At 55.0% G+C, this 20,755-nt stretch overlaps 1 protein-coding gene and 1 non-coding gene across 2 annotated transcripts; one reads left to right on the forward strand and one right to left on the reverse strand.

The window, feature by feature from the left end:
* Window positions 1-6,404: 6,404 nt before the first annotated feature.
* Window positions 6,405-6,511, forward strand: LOC132489858 (U6 spliceosomal RNA). Its single transcript, XR_009532226.1, has one exon. It is a non-coding gene; the product is annotated as a U6 spliceosomal RNA (small nuclear RNA).
* Window positions 6,512-12,019: 5,508 nt separating this feature from the next.
* Window positions 12,020-20,215, reverse strand: SKOR1 (SKI family transcriptional corepressor 1). The gene is made up of 9 exons (XM_060095205.1): window positions 20,109-20,215; window positions 17,691-19,887; window positions 16,544-16,634; window positions 15,552-15,659; window positions 14,963-15,034; window positions 13,518-13,592; window positions 13,200-13,274; window positions 12,623-12,688; window positions 12,020-12,114 (listed from the first exon to the last, which is right to left on the reverse strand). The coding sequence occupies exons 1-9, from the start codon at window positions 20,213-20,215 to the stop codon at window positions 12,020-12,022; spliced, it is 2,886 nt and encodes a 961-aa protein (XP_059951188.1).
* Window positions 20,216-20,755: the final 540 nt, after the last annotated feature.

Here is a 20,755-nt window from a genome sequence, read left to right on the forward strand (position 1 = left end):
TCGACTCCTCACCAGCACTTGGTATCATCAGACCTGCCAGGGTTAATTGTGGGGTAGTTTACTTTGCATTTCCCTGATGACTGATGTGGTTAAGTACATTTTCACACTGGTCATCTCTAGCTGCCATTCTGCGAAGTGCCTGTTCAAGTCTTTCGCCAGTTTTTCTATTATATTTTTAATTTTTGAATCTCTTCACTTTCTGCACTCATGGCAATTTTATTTTATTATCATTTATTTTAAGGGCATAGTATTAACTTTCCTGCCACTTGACCTTGGTCAGTACAATCTGATTCACCCTGAAATTTTTGGATAACTTTTATCTCAGAAAACAAGTGCTAGAGGTTTAATCTCTTTCTTCCCAGAAGCCCCTGGGCTTCCCAGGCAAACATTCCAACTCTCCCCCTTCAACTTTCTACCTCCAAATGTGGATAGAGTCTCACCCCAAGTCACAACGTCTCCTCCTGCCTGACCTGCTGCTATGCCACCCACACAGGATGTGATAATTGAAGGAGATCATGTGCAACGTCCAGCGTGATCCCTGGAACTCTGTATGCTGGTAGTGACTATTACTTTCCTTCCCCTTCTTGATGCTCTGCAGAAAGGAAAAGCACCAGCTAAGAGTAACAATTACTGCCTGCCACCTGATTGCCAGGTCGTTATGTCAAGGACTGCTATCTGCCCATTCATTGCCATTCTCTTCCTCTTTCTTATTTACAGATTTTATTCAGGGAAGTAACATGCACCCTTTGCCTTTGCTGCCTTCCTGACACCTGGAACTTGGAGCTCCTGCAGCCATCTTGGACCATGAGTTGTTGCCTTAAAGGATAGAAGATCTTGCCTGGCTCTGTGACAAAGTGGAGCCATCAGACCAGACTTTGAAAGACAATTTGTTTCATGTAAGAGAGAAATTAGCCTCTGTTATCTTAAAGTCACTGTTATTTGGTTTTCTATTATATGAGGCACAACCTAATCCTGATACTTAGGGAAAACACATGTATTCAGTTAATTATAAACATCTGTTTGCTGGAGCTAAGTTTTCCTGCTTCCATTAAAATCATTTTTCTGATCAGTAAATTCTAACATATTTAAATATCCACACTCAAATTTATATTTTTCAAATAGCCCATTGGATAAGTATTTCATACTGATATGAGTAACTGAGATAAGGTGTCTTAAATAGCTATAAAATTAGGTACTCCCTATGATAGGAAGTATTCCTTACTCCCTAAGAAGTTGTCTTGTTTATGACAGCTACATGTAGGTAAATGTCAGGATACTCAGGAGGCAATGAATTCATTCTTTCTGAATGGAATTAGCAGCTAGTATTCACAGAGAACTTCCTGTGCAAGTTAGCCAGGCTGCATCCTGTTCAAAGTGAGGCTCTCAAGCTTGCCTCCTACTGTCCGTGACTGGAACGTGACAAAGACATGGGTCACTGTCAGACAGCAGGTTAATGTATTTGGTCATGGAACCATTATTAAAATGGGGAGTGGTGTACACACACACACACACACACCCCTACACAATAAGGACGAGGCTGCGTGGGACGTCGGAGCAAACACTGCGGATTCCGACTGTAAGGCCTTATATGGTTCACTTTTTCTGAGCCTCAGTTCCCTCATCTGAAAACGGGGGCTTATCACATGGGTGTATTGTGAGGATTAAATGAGAAAACACAAATAAAATGCTGGCATAAAGGAAGCACTCAATAAATGTTAAATAAAGTGGGTTTGTTTTAATTTTGAATCTGTCAACCGGCTAAGTGGGGTCACAGACCAATCTGTCACTTCAGTAGAAGGCCTTACTCCCTACTCCAGCCATGCAAGTCACCCTCCACCCAGGCCCCAGGGCAAGAGACTGCTGATGCTGTAACCCTGACAGCCCCAGGGTGGGTTCCAGGGCCCCTCAGCTCCCAAAGGCAACAAGACTCCGCATCAGCAAATCCTAGAAGAGCTGGGTGTAAGTACAGATTAAGTTTCCATTTTTACTTAAAGATCCTAACTTCTGGATGTTTATTTTGGGGATGACAACGGTGGATTAAGCTACTTTAAGATGTTCTAAGTTGAAGTCTTTCCTTCCCTTGGCTGCTAAAGTTTAATTCAGTCTAATTATTTCATATGGCATCAACTATAATAGTTTCATAATTTCTAGTATATTAAGCACTTAATATGTTGTATCATTTGAAATCACATATTAAATTCAGCAAAGTACATTTTAATGAGAGTTAAGTGGTGTGAAAATATTAATACAATGTGATGGTTCATCTTGGTGCTCATATTTTGTAGGTCTGTTCCTGATGCACAAATGCCTTGCTCACCAGGTAAGAGAAGCACTTAATTGCCTGGGGCTCAGATGGTGTCTGACCAGACAATATTCCTACCTTTTGCTGTACAGCACTTTACAGTGGGATTTCTCATTGGGCCTCACGACCCTATAGAGCAAGCAGGGAAATCCTTACTTCCATTTTAGAGATGAGGAAACTGAGGCTCATTCCTGGGACATCACATGACTCTTCTTGGCTCCAAGCCATTGCAGTTTTTCCCCTGCTCCACAGCTGCTTTCAGAGTAACCTGGGGGGTGAGTAATGTCTGGACTCTGGCGCAGCGAGGATTTGGAAGGGGTATCACACTTCTCCAACCCTGTAACCCCACATAGAGAAACTGACAGAGCCACAGAGAAGCTGGTCAGCTCTGTATTTGGACTTGGCAATTCTTTTTGAACACTTTCAGAGTGTATGAAAATCACAGTGAAGCCTTAAGATAGCAACAACTCAAAATAATATGAATTTAAGGCAGCAAAGACAGAGATTTGAGAGAGAGCTTCCTAGAACCCTCCAAACTGTATTACCATATTACTTCTGGGTACAAAGTTAGCACTTGGAGTCAGAGAGATCCGAGAGCAAATTCCACTGTCACTGACTAGCTGCATCACTTTACCTCTCTAGCCTTAGGTTTTCCCCATCAACAAATCAGGAATAATAAACTCCCTTGTGGGCCTCCCTGGTGGCGCAGTGGTTGAGAGTCCGCCTGCCGATGCAGGGGATACGGGTTCGTGCCCCGATCTGGGAGGATCCCATATGCCGCGGAGCGGCTGGGCCCGTGAGCCATGGCCGCTGGGCCTGCGCATCCGGAGCCTGTGCTCCGCAACGGGAGAGGCCACAACAGTGAGAGGCCCGCATACCGCAAAAAGAAAAAATAAAAAAAATAAACTCCCTTGTGCTTATCTCTCAGAGACATTAAAATGAAACAGTACATCATAAGAACTTCTGGCAGGGCTTCCCTGGTGGCACAGTGGGTGAGAGTCTGCCTGCCGATGCAGGGAACACAGGTTCGTGCCCCGGTCCGGGAAGATCCCACATACTGCGGAGCGGCTGGGCCCGTGAGCCATGGCCGCTGAGCCTGCGCATCTGGAGTCTGTGCTTCGCAACGGGAGAGGCCACAATAGTGGGAGGCCTGCATACCACAAAAAACAAAAAAAAGGATCCTGTGTTGACCTTAAAGGGCAGGGACTCATACTAAGCTGAGTGAACAGGAGTTAGTTAGTCTATGTGGTGTCCCTTCCCAGCAAGGTAACTGCAATTTTTTTTTTTTTTACTTTATTTTTGGCTGCATTGGGTCTTTGTTGCTGCGCGCGGGCTTTCTCTAGTTACGGCAAGCGGGGGCTACTCTTCTCTGTGGTGCGCAGGCTTTTCATTGTGGTGGCTTCTCTTGCTGCGGAGCACAGGCTCTTGAGCGCAGGCTCAGTAGTCGTGGCTCACGGGCTCTAGAGCGCAGGCTCAGTAGTTGTGGCGCACGGGCTTATAGTTGCTCCGCGGCATGTGGGATCTTCCCGGACCAGGGCTCGAACCGTATCCCCTGCATTGGCAGGCAGATTCTTAACCACTACATTACCAGGGAAGTCTGTAACTGCAATTTTAACCAGGGCCTTTGGTAACTCAAACCCAAATGACTGAAAACAGTGCCCAAAGAAGCTCAGTAAAGGAGGAAAAAAAAAAAAAGACCTATGAAAAAAATTCCATTGTAGCTAAAACAGTCCCCGTAGTAGCTAAAAAAAAAAAGGAAACGGAGACGTCTCATGCCCCCCCCCCCACTCCTTGCTGGGCCTTCAGGGCTCGGGAGAAGGCAATGTATGGTTCAGCAGGTCCCAGACCCTAGGTCCACAACAGCCCCTGTGGACTGTTCCTGGGATCCTCTATGCCCCAAGGATGACCACCATGCTGTACTCTTCTAAAGCAGAAAACAAAACCAGTGTTGAATTTTAACATCTTGCTAATTATAGTCTTGAAAAAGTTCTTCATTTACCCAGTTACAAACATCACAGCCAGTCAAAGCTGACAGAAATGTTAAAGACCGTCAGTAGGACACTTTCCTCACTTGGCAGACGATAAAACAGGACCAGAGAGGTCCAGGGAGTTGGTCAAGGTCACAAAGACAGGTGCAGGGAGGAATGGGAACTAAAATTCAGATCTCTCACCTCTATACCACAACTGCTCAATAAGAAAAAACAAACAGAACAAAACCCCACCTGGCTCAAAATAACACAAGCTCAAGTAGCCAGAAACAGCAAACAACCTGGTCCATCTCCTGCTGGTTTCCACAGTAAGGCCGTTATGAACCCACAAGATGTACCTGTCACCATGACATGTGTGCACATCGACTGTGTCGAAAAGGCTCTCCTAAACAAATGAAGAAAAACGTGGATGCTAATTGAAGATTAGCATCATCTCCCATCAACACTAATACGCTTTTTGGTTATTTGCAATTCCTTTTTTTAAATCTGAGGGAAACATCATTGCCCAAATTAGCTCTTTTCACTCAATAAAGGCCATATTAGCATTCTGAGGTTTGTGTTTGCTTACCGCTTATTTAGAGAGAAGTCAGATGAGAAGTTGGGTTGCCTGCACCTGATTTCCATTTCACTGAAGACAGGTGAGGGAAGGAGCTCCAAAGTCCCCAAAGGCCAGGCCAGATGCTCCCTGGCTGGAGCTGAGATGGGTTCACAGTATGGAGCCAGACCTCAGCCTGGAGCACCAACTACCTCTACAGCGTCCCCTCCCCTGAAGGACTGGCCCAGATGGGTGAAACTGACTCAGGTGACTCCAAGGTCTTCCTCTGCCTGAAACTCTCTGTTCTGTCCTCTCAGGGCTGCATCCCTATCATCAAGTGACAACTCAACTGTCCCCTCCCTCCTGTCTACCCACTGAAGTGGGCTTCATTCCCCAGCCATGCTCTATACTGCATGTTCTTTCTAGTCTGTCTCAGCACTGAGAATGCTCTCCCCCCTTGCTGGAATGGAAGCTCCATGACCCCTGCTGCCCCAGCGCTCACGTCATAGGTGCTCTACAGTTGGTGAAGAAATGAAGGCAGGAATGAAAGTCTGAGCAGATAAGACCTTGGGAGTATTGCTTAAGAGGAAAAGGGCAGACTATGCTCCTGGTCCCAAATCTTTTCTCTTTCGAGTTCCACTGTGAAGAGGAAAAGATCAGTCTTTGAAAGCAGACTTGCATCCAAATCCCAACTTCTTTCACCACTGGCAGGATAATTTTGGCCTTGATAGATCCAACTAGAGGCTCAGTTTTCTAACATGCAAACTGGCGGGGGAGGGCACTGACCAGGTTAAGTGCCTGCCCCAGGACTGGATAAAAGGGTGGTGACCTTTCCCAGACCGCCACCACTCCCGAGTCACTCTATGCAAAGCCTGGGCCCTAAAGAGGACACCCTCCCTCTTCCCCTTGGCTTCAAGTGGCGATGGTCCTGAGAGTCCCGAGGGAAGCAGCGGCAAGTCACTGCCGCTCTGGAGCTAGCGCCCACGGCCGCCCCAGCCCAGCCCCTTCCGGTTCACGGTCGGCTGCTCCAGCCCTCGCGGGGGTCACGGATATCAGCCCGACTATCGGTTCGCAAGCGTTTCGGGGTACCGGACCGCACTCCTGTGGGGACCTCATTGGCACCACGGGCCCTCGTCCCAAAAAAGCATTCTCGCCCAGCACACGCTGTCACGCCTAGTTGGCGGCCCACAGCGCTGCCACATTCCCCTCCGCCGCGCTGAGAAGACCCCAGGTAGACCCTTGCGCGCTCAGCCCGGCCGGCGCGGAAGAGGCGCGCGAGCACCGCGCACCACGTGACCGAGCGTGTCTCCCGGCGCCGTCCGCTAGGCGCGCACAGGTCGGGCAGGCAGAGGGCCAATTTCCCATGGTCCCTTCATTTGCATATAGAATGTAAGAAGGTTATGGAGACTTAAATTTAACTTGGCCGTAATCACAAAGATATGAGAGTATGTGTGATACGAAAGGTCAAAACGTCTCGTATGCTGTGAAATTAAAAAAAAGGGGCCACAATGTAATCACCATAATCGTAAACGTTTTTATATGCTTAGCTTTATAAACGTCGCGAGAACACCTCGTTACCGTGCTCGCTTCGGCAGCACATATACTAAAATTGGAACGATACAGAGAAGATTAGCATGGCCCCTGCGCAAGGATGACACGCAAATTCGTGAAGCGTTCCATATTTTTGTTCCTGAGTTTACCAGGTGCTCAGTTTGCACGTCGATGCAAACACTTTTCACATACAGGTTCTACTTTTTGTTTGACACAAAGGAAACTGTAGTCCCTGGGGATGGAGTAAAAGTGTGGGCAGTCAGATTCATTGCTTTGCTGTGCTTTTCACATCTAGCTGTCAGGCCCCAGTCTTCAACCTTTCAAATCTTGCTTCTGCTTCCCTCTGCATTATCCTGAGTTCTACTGTACCTTACACTTAAGGAAATGGCCTTGCCAAAGTTGATCCGTTTCACATCCAAAACATAACAGGCAGGACCTTCATGCTACCATAAACATAAGTTGTACTACACCAGGAACTTGGAAAAAGACTGACCTCTCATGCTGTCTCTGAATCTTAAATAAATAAATAAATAAAGTAATAACGCACACTCTTTATTGAACATCTATGGGCCAGGGCCTTCACCGGTATCTCATTTTAATATTCCTGACAGCCCTGCCTTGTGGGTATTACTGCCACCATTTCACAGGAGACACTGAGAGGTAAAGCCACCTGGGCATGATCATGTAAGTGGCTGAAACAAGGCCTGATAAGACCTTTAGAGGCACAGACCCTGAAAAGACCCAGGTCCTGCCCCCAGGTAATTCAATTGCAAAAAGCAGTCTTAATGAGTAAGATGAGAAGGGAAAAAAGGCCAACAAAGTTCAGATTTCCTGTGATGTGTTTGTCAGCGTTTTTTGAGGTACCAATTTCTTTCCAGGAGAAAAATGTTGGTGCATATGCTTTGCTGGTGTCCGAGCACGCGCGTAGTCCGCCTGGCGGTCTCTGCAGCCGCTGCGAGCCGGGTTGGTCTGTCTCCAGCGGCCGCACTGCTCCCAGGCTCTGTGCTCTCCTCACTCAGGGCACACAGACAGTCTCGCAGCCCCAGGGCCGCCCCAGGGCAGCGGCGGGCCCTCTCCTGCCGGGTGCTTGGAGCTGCCGAGCAGCGTACCATCAAGGATCAATTTCTGTTCTCTTCAATGGAGGTGAAATGATCCTTTCCAGGTAACAGGCGAGAATAGGGATCCGTGGGGCCTCTCGTTGCGCCTCCTCGGCTCACGGCCTCTAGTTCATGGAGTTAGAGGACAATCTTTGGCTTTCTTTTCTCCCCCCAAAGATGCCTGGTTCCTTGGAGGCCACATGGGTAATTGGGTGAATAGTTTTAAAGGTCACTTTCTGGGATGTCCAACGAGCAAATGACCAGTGGTGGTTTGGCTCTCTCTCCTAAAGAAACTCGTCATCCTTCGTCCCTCTTCTTGGCATAACCCTGGTCTCAGAGCAAAAACTAGAAAAGACACAAGCAATTCCTAGTGCTATAAAAGCCAAAGACCTAGCTGACTTTCAGGGCTCTGCACAGTTCTATGAAGTAGGTATCCTTTTCCCCCTCATGTTATAGATGAGGAAGCTGAGGCACAGAGAGATTCAACAACTTGCCCAACCAATGTCACACAACTAGTCAGTGGCAGAGAAGGGATTGAGACACAGGAAATCTGGCTGTAGAGTCTGTGCTCTTAACCAAACACTATGCTCCCTGTGGGGGCGTAGAGTGGGACTTGAGGCTGTTTAGAATTAATGCAAAGAATATGCAGGTCCAGTTCTGCTTTTGTTGGTGGTCTAAATTCAAGGACAGGAGTCACATTTTTGTAAAGGATCAAGGCTAGACTTTAGATCAGGGTAGCTGGGAATGGGTGGAAAAGTGTGTGCCCAGTGACCTTGCAAAATTAGAGGAAGTGAAGGAGCACCCTCTTCGGGATGCAGTGGCAAGAGGAAGAAAGCTTTCCTGTTCTAGGTTGACAATCCCTCACCTGACACCTGCCCCCAAGACTAATCCTATTGATGAAGGATATTCTGAGCAGTAAGCCTGTGTTTAATTAACTATGCAAATGAGCTTAACTGCTTCCCGGTAGCTGTTGTCCAGAAGCACCTAGGGATTCCTTCCCTCAGAAATTTCCAGCACCCAGGTGAACAACAAAGTTGGAACCTATTCATCTAGACATCTGTTGAGTACCTGCGATGCATTGGGCCCTGTGTTGGAGGTTACAAGGAAGGGCAAGATGTGGCCCCGATTGCCAAGGCACTTACAGCCTATGAGAAACGGAAACACCAAGGATAACTCAGGGAGGTGAGCACCCTATTAGCTTCATTAACCAAGTGCCACAGGAACACAGAGGTTACTCCCAGGAATCCAGAGATCTTCCAGGTGTCTCTTGCCGACACATTACGCTGAACTGCAGAGGAAACAAAGGTGGGGATCGACCTACTGTTTTCTCCCAGGGGAGTGAAAAAGCAAGCAGCTTGGCGCTGTTTCCATCTGCTCCTCCAGCTTCACTCAGTTTATCACCCTGGATTTGCTGGGACAGGTGAAGATAGACATCACCTGCCCCAACGAGCCTCCCCAGAGCCTTCCTCTGTGAAAAAGGAGTGGGAGGTTGAAGAGGCATGTTTACCTCGTTCTTCACCCCCAGACCTCGGACTCCAGAGCCCAACCTCCTTGGGTACCACCGGGAGCCGAGGTGAGGAACAAACACCACGAAAGAACAGCCGGCTCCCCATTCCCCAAGCCCCACTTTTTCTCCCTAAGACAAGGCTCCCTAGTCTGGGGTCTTCGGACGCTGGCTGTAATGCCTAAAATGTGTCACAAGGTGGCAACGTTGTGGCGAGGAAAAGACTAAAAATCCTGGGTTTTTTTTCAAAGCATATTTTCCCTATTAATGTTTCATTTAACTTAATTAGAATCTGGTAAACTAATTAAAGTAGCTACGAGCCCCGCAATAAGCAATAATTCGTATAATTATTGATAATTACATCCATACCAATCGTTTGGTTATTAACAGTTGAGGGGAACAAACCACTTCTGAGAGGAATCGGAGCCCAGGAGGGTTTTTGCGACAGCTTTCTGGGTCGCATCCGCCTACACCTCCAATCCAAAGAGATTCCGGTCCAGGTGGGGCGCCCTTTCCGCCTGGCCCCAGCTGCCTACAGCTCTTTTCCCCACTTTGTGGAATTAGAAAAGGAAAGGTGAAAAGGAATGTTTGCCAGCTTCCTCTGTGTGGGCCGCAGCGACGCAGTAACTTCCAGCCTGGGTAGTATCTGTTGATCCCATTTTACAGAGAAAGTGCCAGTTCCTAAGAAGCGGTTCCGCCCAGGGGGGAAAGGCGCCTTACTCTCCCAACCCGCGCTCCCCGCCGGGTCCTAGCTCCGCTCGCCCCTGGCACTCTCTAGGGACGCATGTCTCTCTCTGGACCTCAGTTTCACCTTTGGTAAAGTGAAGGATTGATCTGGTTGGTTCCACCCATAGGAAAAGTTCCAGCTCCCTGGAGGGTCCCTGTCGGGAGATCGCGCGTCCGAGGCGAGTTCATCCGTCAGCGACACCTCACAGTTTACCCGGCCATTCTCTCAGTCCCCTCTGGGTCTAGCCCTCGGAATAACCTGGGACACGAGGACTCCGAGCCCCAGCGCAGGATGCTCGGGGGCCTAGCTTCCTGCCTCGATCGCACGGCGGGTCTCCACGCCTGTGCTCCTTCCCGGAGGCCCCGAGCGCGCCCCTGCTCGCCAGCTCCGCCCCGGGCCCTCTGGAAGACCCGCCACGAAACTTCCCCACCGGCGCAGCCGAGGGCTCCCGGGCCCCTGCTGCTCGCCCGGCGGCTGGGCACAGAACGCCCGCCTCCAGGGTCTCTGCCGGGCCGCCCAGGGACGCGCAGTGAGAGTCCTGGGGTGTCGGAGGGCAGGGTCGTCGGGGCGCGCGGGTCCAGGCTGCGGAGTGATGCCCTGCACTAGCTTCCTCCCAGAGCGCGTCCACGAGCCGCCGGGGACGGAGGCCTGATTATTATTTTAGAGGCCGAGAAGAGGCCTAGGAAGACTTAAGGGCAAGACACGGCACCTCTGCTAGTCAGGTAAGGAGGGGAAATTTGATACCAGGACCAAATGATTCCCGGGGCCGTGCGCTTTCCCACACTCTCCTCCCCCTCCAAAAAGCGCGTGCCGTTTCCATCATTTATCTGTAGCCCAAGAAGCGGGTGCCCTGTGGAAACTGAGGCCCAAGGGGGAGGCCCGTGGCGAGGTTAGGCCTCGGCAACCGCGGCCGTCTCCCCCGGATTCCAGCGGCCGGCGTATCTCACCTTCCTCCTTGGGCTCCTCGACGTCCGCAAACCCGCTGGGACTAAAATGGACGGAACGTCAAAACCCGCCAGGGCTCCCTCCGTTCAGCTAGCGGCGAGGCAGGCGGGAGCGCATCTGCGCACAAGCTGCGAGTCCCCCGCGTCTTTTCCAGGCCTGCCGGGCCCAGGCCCACCACTCTTACCTCGGCCCCGCCCCGCCCCAGAGTTCCAGGGCCTGGCGGACAGTACCCGCGCCTCCTGGCAGTTCTGGTTGAACCTGGGGTTCCCGGCAGGGCCCGATTCGGTCTCTGAGCGCCCCGGAGGTGGCTTCTCCGGTGGGGCACGCGTGAAAATGGGCACGAGTAAACTCTCGGCCCCTGCGAGCGCTGGAGGGAAGAGTCAGAGACCTTGCAGTAGTTCTCATTCCCTGCCGAGGCCCAAGGGAGGGTCCTAAACGTGGGGCGGGGGTGGCCTGTGGGGCAAGCTGGGGGTGCCTAAAGGACTGGTGGAGAGATCGGGATGCTCGCTGCTGCCCACCTGAGCAAATGTGGGTCTCAGCCCGGGCGCCCCAGAACCCGCGCTGTGGTCCCCACGCACCACCTGTTGCGCCCGTCTCCCTCGCCCCTCCCCCTGCCGCCCTCCCACCTCCACAGCCCCGGGAAGTAACAGATATATATTTTTTTTATTAAAAACAAAACAAAAGTCACGGATACAGCGTGGTCTCCCCAATCAGGCTCAAGGTGGTCTCCCTCTCGTCGTGAGTCAGTTGCAGTTGTCGCCCTTTTTAAAGTGCTGTTACATCAAGAGGTTACAACAAAAAAATAGACAAAGCAAAACCCAAGAGGGAATGCAAAACGGGACCGGAAGTAGGTCCAGGAGAAGGAAGCAAATAACTTACAGCATAAATAAGTTAAAGTGAACCCAATACTGAACCGAGAGACTCACAGTACATTTATATCCATTGCACATAGCCACTTTGTCATTAGGAACAAGACTTTCAGAAGTGGACGGGACGGGGAGCGCGGGGCCAGCGAAGTTCCTACATTGTATTCACAGTTGGGGTTCCGAGGCTGTACCGGGGGGAGAGGCCCCCTCCCCTTTCTTACCCCCTTCGGTCCAGTGAACCCCATGAGGTCCGATGCCCAGGAGTTCAACCGTGGGGCGAGGTGGTATTTACAGTTGGAAACGGAGACGGGGTCCTGGGCGGGGGCGCCCGGGAGGGGGCGGGCAAGGCCGAGGCGCCCGGGAGGAGAGCGGGCGGAAGGGAGGCTGTATTTACATCGGTCCAGTCCGAATGGCTTGTATCTCGCCTTAGGCCGCCGCGGCCGCGGGTATTTACAAGAAGAGAGCAGCATGGCTTGAGGGCGCGTGGGCGCGGCCGGGCCGGCCCTAGGGCAACAGCGGGGGCTTGAAGGAGCAGTTGCCAGTGCAGTGCCGGGGCGTCAGCATCTTGCAGGAGAAGTGGTGCAGGGCGTCGTGGGCTTCTGGAGAGACAGTCGATTGGGCCATGTTGGGCGCCTCGCCAGGCCTGCGCGGTCCACGGGCTCCCTCGCTCCCCTGTCCGCCTGGGTCTCACCCACCCCCTTCTGGCTCAGGGGTTCTCAAGCGAGAGCATCAGAAGGTGAGAGGGTAGTAGAGAGATCCTGGCTATCCAGAACCACTGCTCTAGTTCAATTGGCCCATTTTACAGAAGAGGAAACTGAGGCACAGTAAGGGAGGTCGATCGGCCCCAAACCAGATTTGGACCCGGTGGCAGATTTCCCAATGCTCAAGAGCTCAAGGGGCTCTTTCCCCCTATCCCACCGTTCTAGCATCATTTCTCCATTAAAATCAATTCCCAGATCCCTCTTCTCAGCTACTGATCTATGTAGACCTGGCCTTCCCCTCTCACTAGCACTGCCATTCATTCATTCATTCGTTCATTCATTCATTCACTCATTCGCCTGCACAGCCAGCGCCTGGCACCTCTCCTTCTTTCCCCGGCTCCCGCACCTTTTAATTTCTGCTGGATGGCATAGCGCGCCTTCCTCTCTTGGTCAAGTTCGTTACACAAAGTATCTGGAAGACATAGGAAGTAGCCAGTGAGGAAATGAGACCACCTTAGGGCTCGCTGGGGTCACGGCCCGGGCCTCACCCTCTTCTCAGCGCTCAGCCCCTGGTAGAAACAAGTCCCGGAGACTGAGGGAGGGGGCGTCAAAGCTCCAAACTGCAGCTTGGCAGAGGGAGGAAATGGCCTGGAATGGCGCTTAAAGGCAGACGGATCTAACCAAAATTAAAGCAAACTTAGGCATTACTTCCCAGGTAATTTTACGCCTCGATTTTTAATTTAGAAACCATGGAAATTGCCGCGATAAGAAGTTCAATCACTCCATGTAATGATGCCTGCAAGCCGTTTGCTGGGCTCGCTTGCCATTCTGAGGCTAATCAGAGTATACAAAGGATATTAAATAAAAAAATAATTGTTAAATTACCTTCAATTTAAATCCAAATGACTGAGCCAACATTGCGGCTCCTGCCAGACGAGAGGCAGTTACGGCCCGTGCACGCGCTCACCTGACTCCCGTCTTACCTCTGACAATTTGCAGCTGTTGCACCATTTCTTCTCGATAAGCCAATTCCCTCTTCATTTGATCCTGAAAATTATCTGTGCAAATTGATTAAGTGAGAGCTGTTACGCATAGCCCCCTCCCTCGGCCGCGTTTCTCCACTCCCCAGCCGCACCCCACCCCCTCCGTCTTTGGCCTAGTGGGAAACCCCGGAAAAGGAGGGTTCTGTGGCTCCGGCCTCGTGCGGAGCGGCAGCTGCTTGCACTGGGGTCCCGGGCTCAGCCCGGGGCTTGCGGGAGGAAGGCTCTGGTGATGAGGTGGGGCGGGTCTGGATGGGGTACCTTTGAGACTCTGAAATTCTCGCTCCAGCTTCTTGCGGAGCTCCATTTGCTCCAGGAGCAGTTTTTGCAATTCGTCTGTGAAGGGGCGAGAGTGGGAGGTAAAGGAAGAGGGTGGTGGGACTCAGGGGGCCCATAAGGTATCCAGGTCCTCCCCTGGCCGGTTCCCCTGAGATGAGAGTAGGGGAGGGTGGGACCGGATGGTAGAGGCCCTCAACACTCAGTTTTTCCATCTGCATCCAAAGGATTTGGGCAAGAAATTGGGGTTAGGGGATTAGGTTGCCCAGGAGAATCAAATTCAGGATAGTAGAATGCATGTTGGACTTCTAGGCCCTGGCCCCAGGCGCCAACCAGCATGGTTTCTGCTTTAAGTTGTCCCTAACTCCCTAAACTTAGAGGTTGGCCTAGGAAGACACGGTTTACCCCTTCAATTGACAGACTTAATCCCTCCCTTCAATGATACAGACCAGGGAGAATCTGGTCAAAGCCTTGGACCTCTGCCCTGGAAAAATACATATATTCACAACAGTTTGTTTACAATTTCAAGAGGTCCCAAGACCCCAAATTCATGCTAAGAACGCTCATTAAAAGCACCAAGGATTTTGAAGCCTGTAAAGTCTGTAACTAGGAAGAGTGGAAGACCCCCAGTGCTTCTCTCCCTCCCCACACCAATTTCCAAGCCCAACCCTGGGCTGGGTGGGGGCTGGGAGAGGCAATTGGGTGTGGAAAGCCCTGTTGGTGCCCTCAAAAGCAGCTCCAAAGGAGTGGCAGGGGGCTGCCCTGACCACGGAGCTATTGGTATCTGGCTCTCTGAGAAATCCTCCCTTAGCAGGTGCTCAGAAAACACAAAAACGGGAGACAGAGAAGCAAAATGGGTTAGAAGCTCCTTTCTCTGTGCCTCAAGTCACACTCTTCCTTTTGCAGTGGAGCAGCAACCCCAGGACCCCATTCCACAAACAAGGTCCATCCTCACCTTATTTAGGGTGGGGTGGAGTTGGTTATGCATTAACTCCAGGAAAAAAAAGAAACCAAAAAAACCCTCTGAGACATTCCTAAAGTAAATGTGTCCTCAAAATCTTGCTATTCAGATGAGGTTGAGAGACCCAGATTGCCCTGTCTGATTGTCCACATGCATCAAGTTCTGAGGATCATTACTCATTTTTCTTTCTCACTGGGCTATTCAGACAGGCCCAGCCTTGGGAACTCTGGGGTGGCTGGTTCCCTCCCCCTGCTCACTTCACCCTTCCACTTCCCGCCCCCCACCTCGACCTCTGTGCCAGGATAATGTGTCCAGGGAATTATCCCTTTGGCTCAATGAAGACTGATTCCCCAAGAGACTTTTCTTCTCACACTCACTCCTACATGAATAACACCCCTTTACAAGAAGGGCCCATCACCCCCAAGCACCCCCAAGCAAGTGTACCCCCATTTCACAGATTTAACCTCACCTCTGGCCAGGTTCTCGATATCTTTATCCACTAGCTGAGTTCCCGTGACATCTAGGGTGAGCCCATCTTCACCTGGGATACAAGGGCAAGTAAGAGGGGTTTTGTCCTGGGAGAGGCCTTGGGAGGGGAGGGGTGAGCTTCCTGGGAACTGTGCTAAGTTGGAAACCTATTTCAGACGCTCTGCCTTTAGAGGAGACAGTTACAGGCATCCAGTACTACCCACCTTTCAAGTCATTATTTTAGGGGTACAGCCTTTATTTTAGAGAGTCACCCGCTGGAAGAGAGTGGACCCAGGGAAAACAGGCCATCTTAGGGCAGGAAGTGCCCTTTGACCTGTTTTATGTGGGTGATGGTGTTCCTCATATCCTAGTAAGCCTCCTTCCCTCACGGAAGAGCCCCAAACCCAGCAAGGAGGTAAGCAACTCAGGAAACCTGGCCTGAACCTTGCCCACACTATTTAAATATTTATGTGCCAGCCGCGAGAGAGGACCGGCAGCCCCTTAGGCTTGCCGCTGGAGCAGGTGGAAACCTGGGCGACCTGGGGCCCAGCTCCCGGGTGGGGGTGGAGTGCGAAGGTCCTAGGGCTCACCTCTGTCTGTATTTGCGGGACTTGGCTGGGAGATACTCCTTTGGTCTGGATAGGATTTCCTTGTTTCCAAATCGTCTGCAGTCGAGTGATTGTCTTCCTTATCTGGCTCTTAAAGGCAATAAACCGAGTTTCAAGGAGAGGCAAAGAAACCGTGACCCCGATACGGCCAGAGCTGCCGCGGTCGGGGCGCCCGAGCCCTAATTAAAAGCGTCGTGGCCGCCGCTGGTTCCCGGCTGTGCGCCTGGGCTCGCACCCTCAGGCTTTGGGCCGGGCACCCCCTCCCCCGCGCGCGATCTGCTCATCTCCGGCTCCACGCCCCCTTCCCAGCCCCTTGGAAAAGAGCAAAACGAGCAGCCGAGCCCACCAGGGACAAGCGACCTACATCGCGTGCAGATACTGGGGCACCGCGAGCGCGCGTGGCCGCCGGGTCTACCTGCGCCGAGAACGCGGCCCAGGCGGCGAACCCCAGGGTGGCGGCTGCGGGGGAGACATCTTCCCCGGCCTGGCCTGCCCGGATTTCCGAGGCCCTCAGTCCATTCTCTGAGAGCCACTGGGTCCCGCGCGCACGTGCCCCCGCGTTGGGCTGCAGCTACCACGGCACTTCAGGGGTCCCCAAGGGGGTGGCCATGCGTCCCCACCCACTCCCGGATCCGTCCTGACCACAGGGGACCTCTCGGCCAAAACACTTGCTGAATAAATGAGAGGATCTGAAAAGGACGCCAGGCGTGGTTTGTAAAAGGTTTAACCCAGTGCCTGAGGTGCACGAGAGCGGTGTCTATGCGGTGGAGAGGGCGGATGTAAGTCGTTGGGAGTCCTCGCTTAGCTTCCTTTTTCTTTCACTGTTTTTCTTTCCCTCTCCCTCTTTCTCTCATTTTCTCTGCCTCTTTCCTCCTCTCGTCTTCCCTCGCAGGCCTCCTCTGGCCCCGGCCCTCTACGCGCGGTCCCCCCATCACACTGGCCAGGGACCTCGGCAGGGGGGCTGGGGGCGTTACCGTGGGCCTCGGGGGTGCAGAGGTAGGAGGCCGCGGGCCCCAGCGCCGCCGCCGCGCTCTTCACGTGCTCTTCCCGCTCGGGCGCGTACACCTGCGGCGGCCGAGAAATGACAGGCGGTTAGGGGGGTCTTTTGGCGGCGGCTCGCAGCAGCCCAGCCCTGCGCCGCGGCCAGGAGGGAACATGAGAGGGTGACGGAGGTGCGCTCGCCCGCTGGACCCGAGCGCCCCGGGCGGCCGTGACGCACGCGCCGCAGCCTTGCGCCCTCGGAGGCCGCATCACCGTTGTGGATTCCTGGTAATTATTAGCGCCCTCGAGAAAATTACCCGAAACACAAAGCGGCTCCCTAGCCAAGGGCAGCTGAAAGCCGCCCCCACCTTCTTCGCCCGTCTCAGCGTCTTCCCTCCCGCCCGCGCCCAGTCCCCGGTATAAACGACGCCTTTCGCATCCGGCTAATGATTCGTGTTTTAATGGACCGAATGGAAATGTACAGGTGTGCGCACCCACTTTCAAGTGCACACCCCCCACCCGAACCCGCGGCTCCGGCAGCCAGAGAGCCCCTCTCCCGCCCCGCACACCTTCTCGACGACAGCTTCCTGCCAACGAACCCTGCGGTTCCTAGGGCAGGAATTCGGAAAACTACGAGTTCGTGTGTTGGAAGATTCCGGGGACCCCGTACTGCGGCTTGGTGGAGAGGCATCCCTCTCCTCTGTTTACCGGCTCGTCTACCCCGGGGCTCACATCCCCATCCGGGAGGACGTGCTACCGGCCAGGCATCTTGAGCGCTTTTCTCTGCATTTTGGTCCGTTTCCTCCAGACCCATTTTATTTCTACCTTTCTGTCTCTGTGTGACATGCCAGTCTCTGCCTGTCTCCTCCCCACTCCCATCAACAAAAACACAGCACACGCATTTTTCAGGCCTACCCGCCACCCCCCCGATCTTCCGAAACCCTCAGTCGGGGGTCCCAGCGAGCCCAGCTCCACAGAGCTCCGGAAGTTGGGCCTATCCAGAGCAGCAGGGGCCTACTGCTGGAACGCCCGCTCAGAACAAAATTCCCGTCCCCCACCCGGCCAGGGCCTGCCCCACATCCCAGAGCTGCCGAGGGGTAAGCAAAGAGGCGCCCCCAGCGGGGCGGGCGCGGGGCTCACCTTGGCCGGCGCGGGCCCCCCGAGCGGTCCGCAAGACTCTCGCAGCTCATAGCCGCCGCTTGGCGGGCTCCTCTCCGGTCTCCGCACCATGTCGTCGGCCTCCAGGTCCCCAAATGCGGACCGACTGGCTGCGGGTAGACCCGGGGGGCGCCGGGGACGAGGGCTGCCGCCGTCGGGAGAGTCTGTGGGGCCATCGGCGCCCGATGAGGTGGTAGACAGGGGCCCTGCCTGCTGGTCGCCATCAGGGCCGTCTCCTGTGCTGGGCGCGCCGGGCGCGCCGGGCTCGGTCTCGTCCGGGGCTCCCTCGTCGTCGGGGAAGCGGTTGGACTCCACGTCCACCTCGGGCTCGTCCGCAGTGTCCACGTCGGGGGAGGCGGAGTGGTAGCTGGAGCTGCCCTCGCTCAGAAAGTCCGGGCTCACGTAGCCGCCGCCGGACCCTGCGCCTGGCCCGGGCCCACGGGCTGGCCCGCCGCCGTACACGTCGCGGGCGCTACCGTAGAGCTTGGCGATGCTCTCGGCGTCCTTGACCACAGGCCGGAAGGCCGACACGTAGGAGCCTTTGCGTGCGGGCGGCGGGGGCAGCGGGGCCAGCGGGGGCGGCAGCGCCTCGTCCGCGCCCTCCTCGTCCAGCGGCCCGCGGGACAGCGCGCTGGGGCAGCGCTCCTCTGCGACCAGGCCGCCCTCCTTGGTCGGCTCGGCACCGTCCAGGGGCTCGGGGCCGCCGCCACCGGCAGCAGCCGCAGCCGCAGCCGCTGCCGCCGCTACAGCCGCCGCCACGGCTTTGGCTTGGCTTTGCGCGGCTGGATAGGGCGGCACTGGGAGGCTGCCTGCCGCCGGCCAGAACATGGGAAACGTCGGGTACACAGTGGCTGCGGCAGCCGCCGCAGCCACGGCCGCTGCGTCCTTGGCTGCTCCGGGGGGCTGGTGACCCCAGAACATTGCGCCGCCGCCTGGGCCTGCCCCCGCCCCGGGGGGCAAGTGGCCGGTTCCTGGGCCGCCCGCGCCTGCGCCAGGGCCCGCGCCCCCGCCGCTCCCGGTGCCTGGGCCGCCCTTGGGTTCGCCCGCGCCTAGCACGGGGTCGTCCTTTTTGGGGCAGAGGCCGAAGGCCGTGGGGAAACCGTAGGGATGAGGGAAAAGCGGCGGGGGCAGCTTCTGCAAGAGGCCAAAGCCCTTGCTGGGCACTGGGATCACCGGGTAGCTGCGTACGCCAGCGCCGCCACCAGGCCCTCCAGGGCCCGCGGGGCCGCCAGCTCCCGCCGCCAGACCAAGTCCCCGCTGCGCGTGAGGAGGAGGCGGCCCGGGAGGCCCGGCGGCCTCTTCTTCGCCACAGCGCAGGCTTTTGTGACGCGGCGGGCCTGGGGCCATCTCCGCGCCGCACCCCGGGCCGCCCCCGCCGCCACCACCAGCACCACCCTTCCCCTGCCCACCCGACCCGCCATTAGCGCCGCCGCCTCCTTGCAGCGAAAAAGTCCGCTTGCGAGTGCCACCATTGAACATGGCCTTGACGTCCTCCCAAGCGTGGCTCAGTTCGTCTGTGGCCGACTTGTCACTGAGTTTGAGGTGTCGGCGCCACGAGTTAAAGTTGGCTGCGTCGGGCTGCGTGTACTTGGCGTCGGGTGTGCGGTGCGAGTGGAAGATGAACTTGTTAGGCGAGAAGTACATGCTGCAGTAACCGCACTTGATACACTTGGCACGCGAGCTGTTGTAACGCGCGGGGATGAAGCTGCCACGCGAGCCCCAGGCGCACTCGTGCACCACATCGAAGGCGAAGTTCTCGGGCAGCTTGGGTGGCTTGTGCTCGCCCAGGAACGACTTGCAAAGGCGTTCGGCCTCGCGCTTGGTGATCATGCCGCAGCGGCGCGACGAGATGGGCATGGCCCCGGCCCGACGCAGAATCTCCAGCTGCACCGGTGTGCACTGCACGCACGTGATGCCCAGGGCCACGCGGCGGTTGTGGATCTCATTGTAGCTGTAGTTCTTGAGGAGGGTGTTGGAGATCTGCGCCAGGCATAGGCGCTCCTGACCGTCGATGACCAGAGACACGATAGGCACCCCGTACAGCGACGTCTCGCCCACCTGGTTGGGTTTGAGTGCGCTGGAGCCCGAGTAGGGCTGCAGCTCCTGCTTGGAGTTGGGCGAGGAGTTGCCCTCGCGCCCCGGCCCCAGCTGAGTGGTGAGAGCCTCCATGCCGCCGCTCCTGCGAAACAGAGAAAGCAGAGAGCCGATGAGCCATTTTCAGCGCCAACGCCGCTTGGGCCCGCCCAGCAGGGCGCGCCGAGTCGGGCGCGCGGGGAAACTTGGCAATGGGGAGTCCAAGCTCATTCGCCCCCTGGACGGGCGCCTTTTGTTATTCAGACGCGTGCTGGCGCTGGAACAAAAGCCCCCGGGGTTTGGAGGAGGAGTATGGGTAATTGAGACCTCAGGAATGCCCCGGTAGCTAGGAACCTGATCCTCCTTTCGGACAGGGGAGGAAGTGGGGCCCAGAGACGGAGAGTGACTTGCCCAAGGCCACACAGCAAAGCCATTGCCGAACCCAGGCTTCCTGGCGCCCAGATCCGTGCGTCTTCGGCCACCCTCGCAGGCTGCCCTACCCGTCCGGGTCCTGAAGCCCTGACGTCGGGGACAGGCCGCCCCTCTGCTCAGTCGCGCATGCACGCGGGCGGGGGCAGCGCAGGGAGGAATAGGGAGGGGGGAGGGGCGGTCACTGCCCATTTCCAGACAGCAGGGGGCGGGGCGGGGCGGGGGGTGGGGAGGGAGGTGGCAAGGAGAAGGAGGAGGGCCTAGCGGCCGTGAGGGAGGCGGGGAGAGACAGGGGCGACCGCTGTTCGTGGTGCTGAACTCGACTCTTTCCAAAGCACGCCGTGAGTGCCCAGCCCCAGGGTTGCCCCCACTGCACCCAGCTCCGCGCCAAGCCGGCTCCCCGGGATAACAGCACTGCTTTCCACAAACACGAGCTTTTCCTCTCACGCCCGGAACCTCGCGTTCGTTGAGCAGAAAGATTCCGGCTGGAAATATAAACCGTTTTCTTTCCAACCATCGGTGGGATCAGGGTCAAGCAATTCCTA

The sequence above is a fragment of the Mesoplodon densirostris genome, chromosome 4 (genome assembly GCF_025265405.1).
Source record: "Mesoplodon densirostris isolate mMesDen1 chromosome 4, mMesDen1 primary haplotype, whole genome shotgun sequence".
NCBI lineage: Eukaryota > Metazoa > Chordata > Mammalia > Artiodactyla > Ziphiidae > Mesoplodon > Mesoplodon densirostris.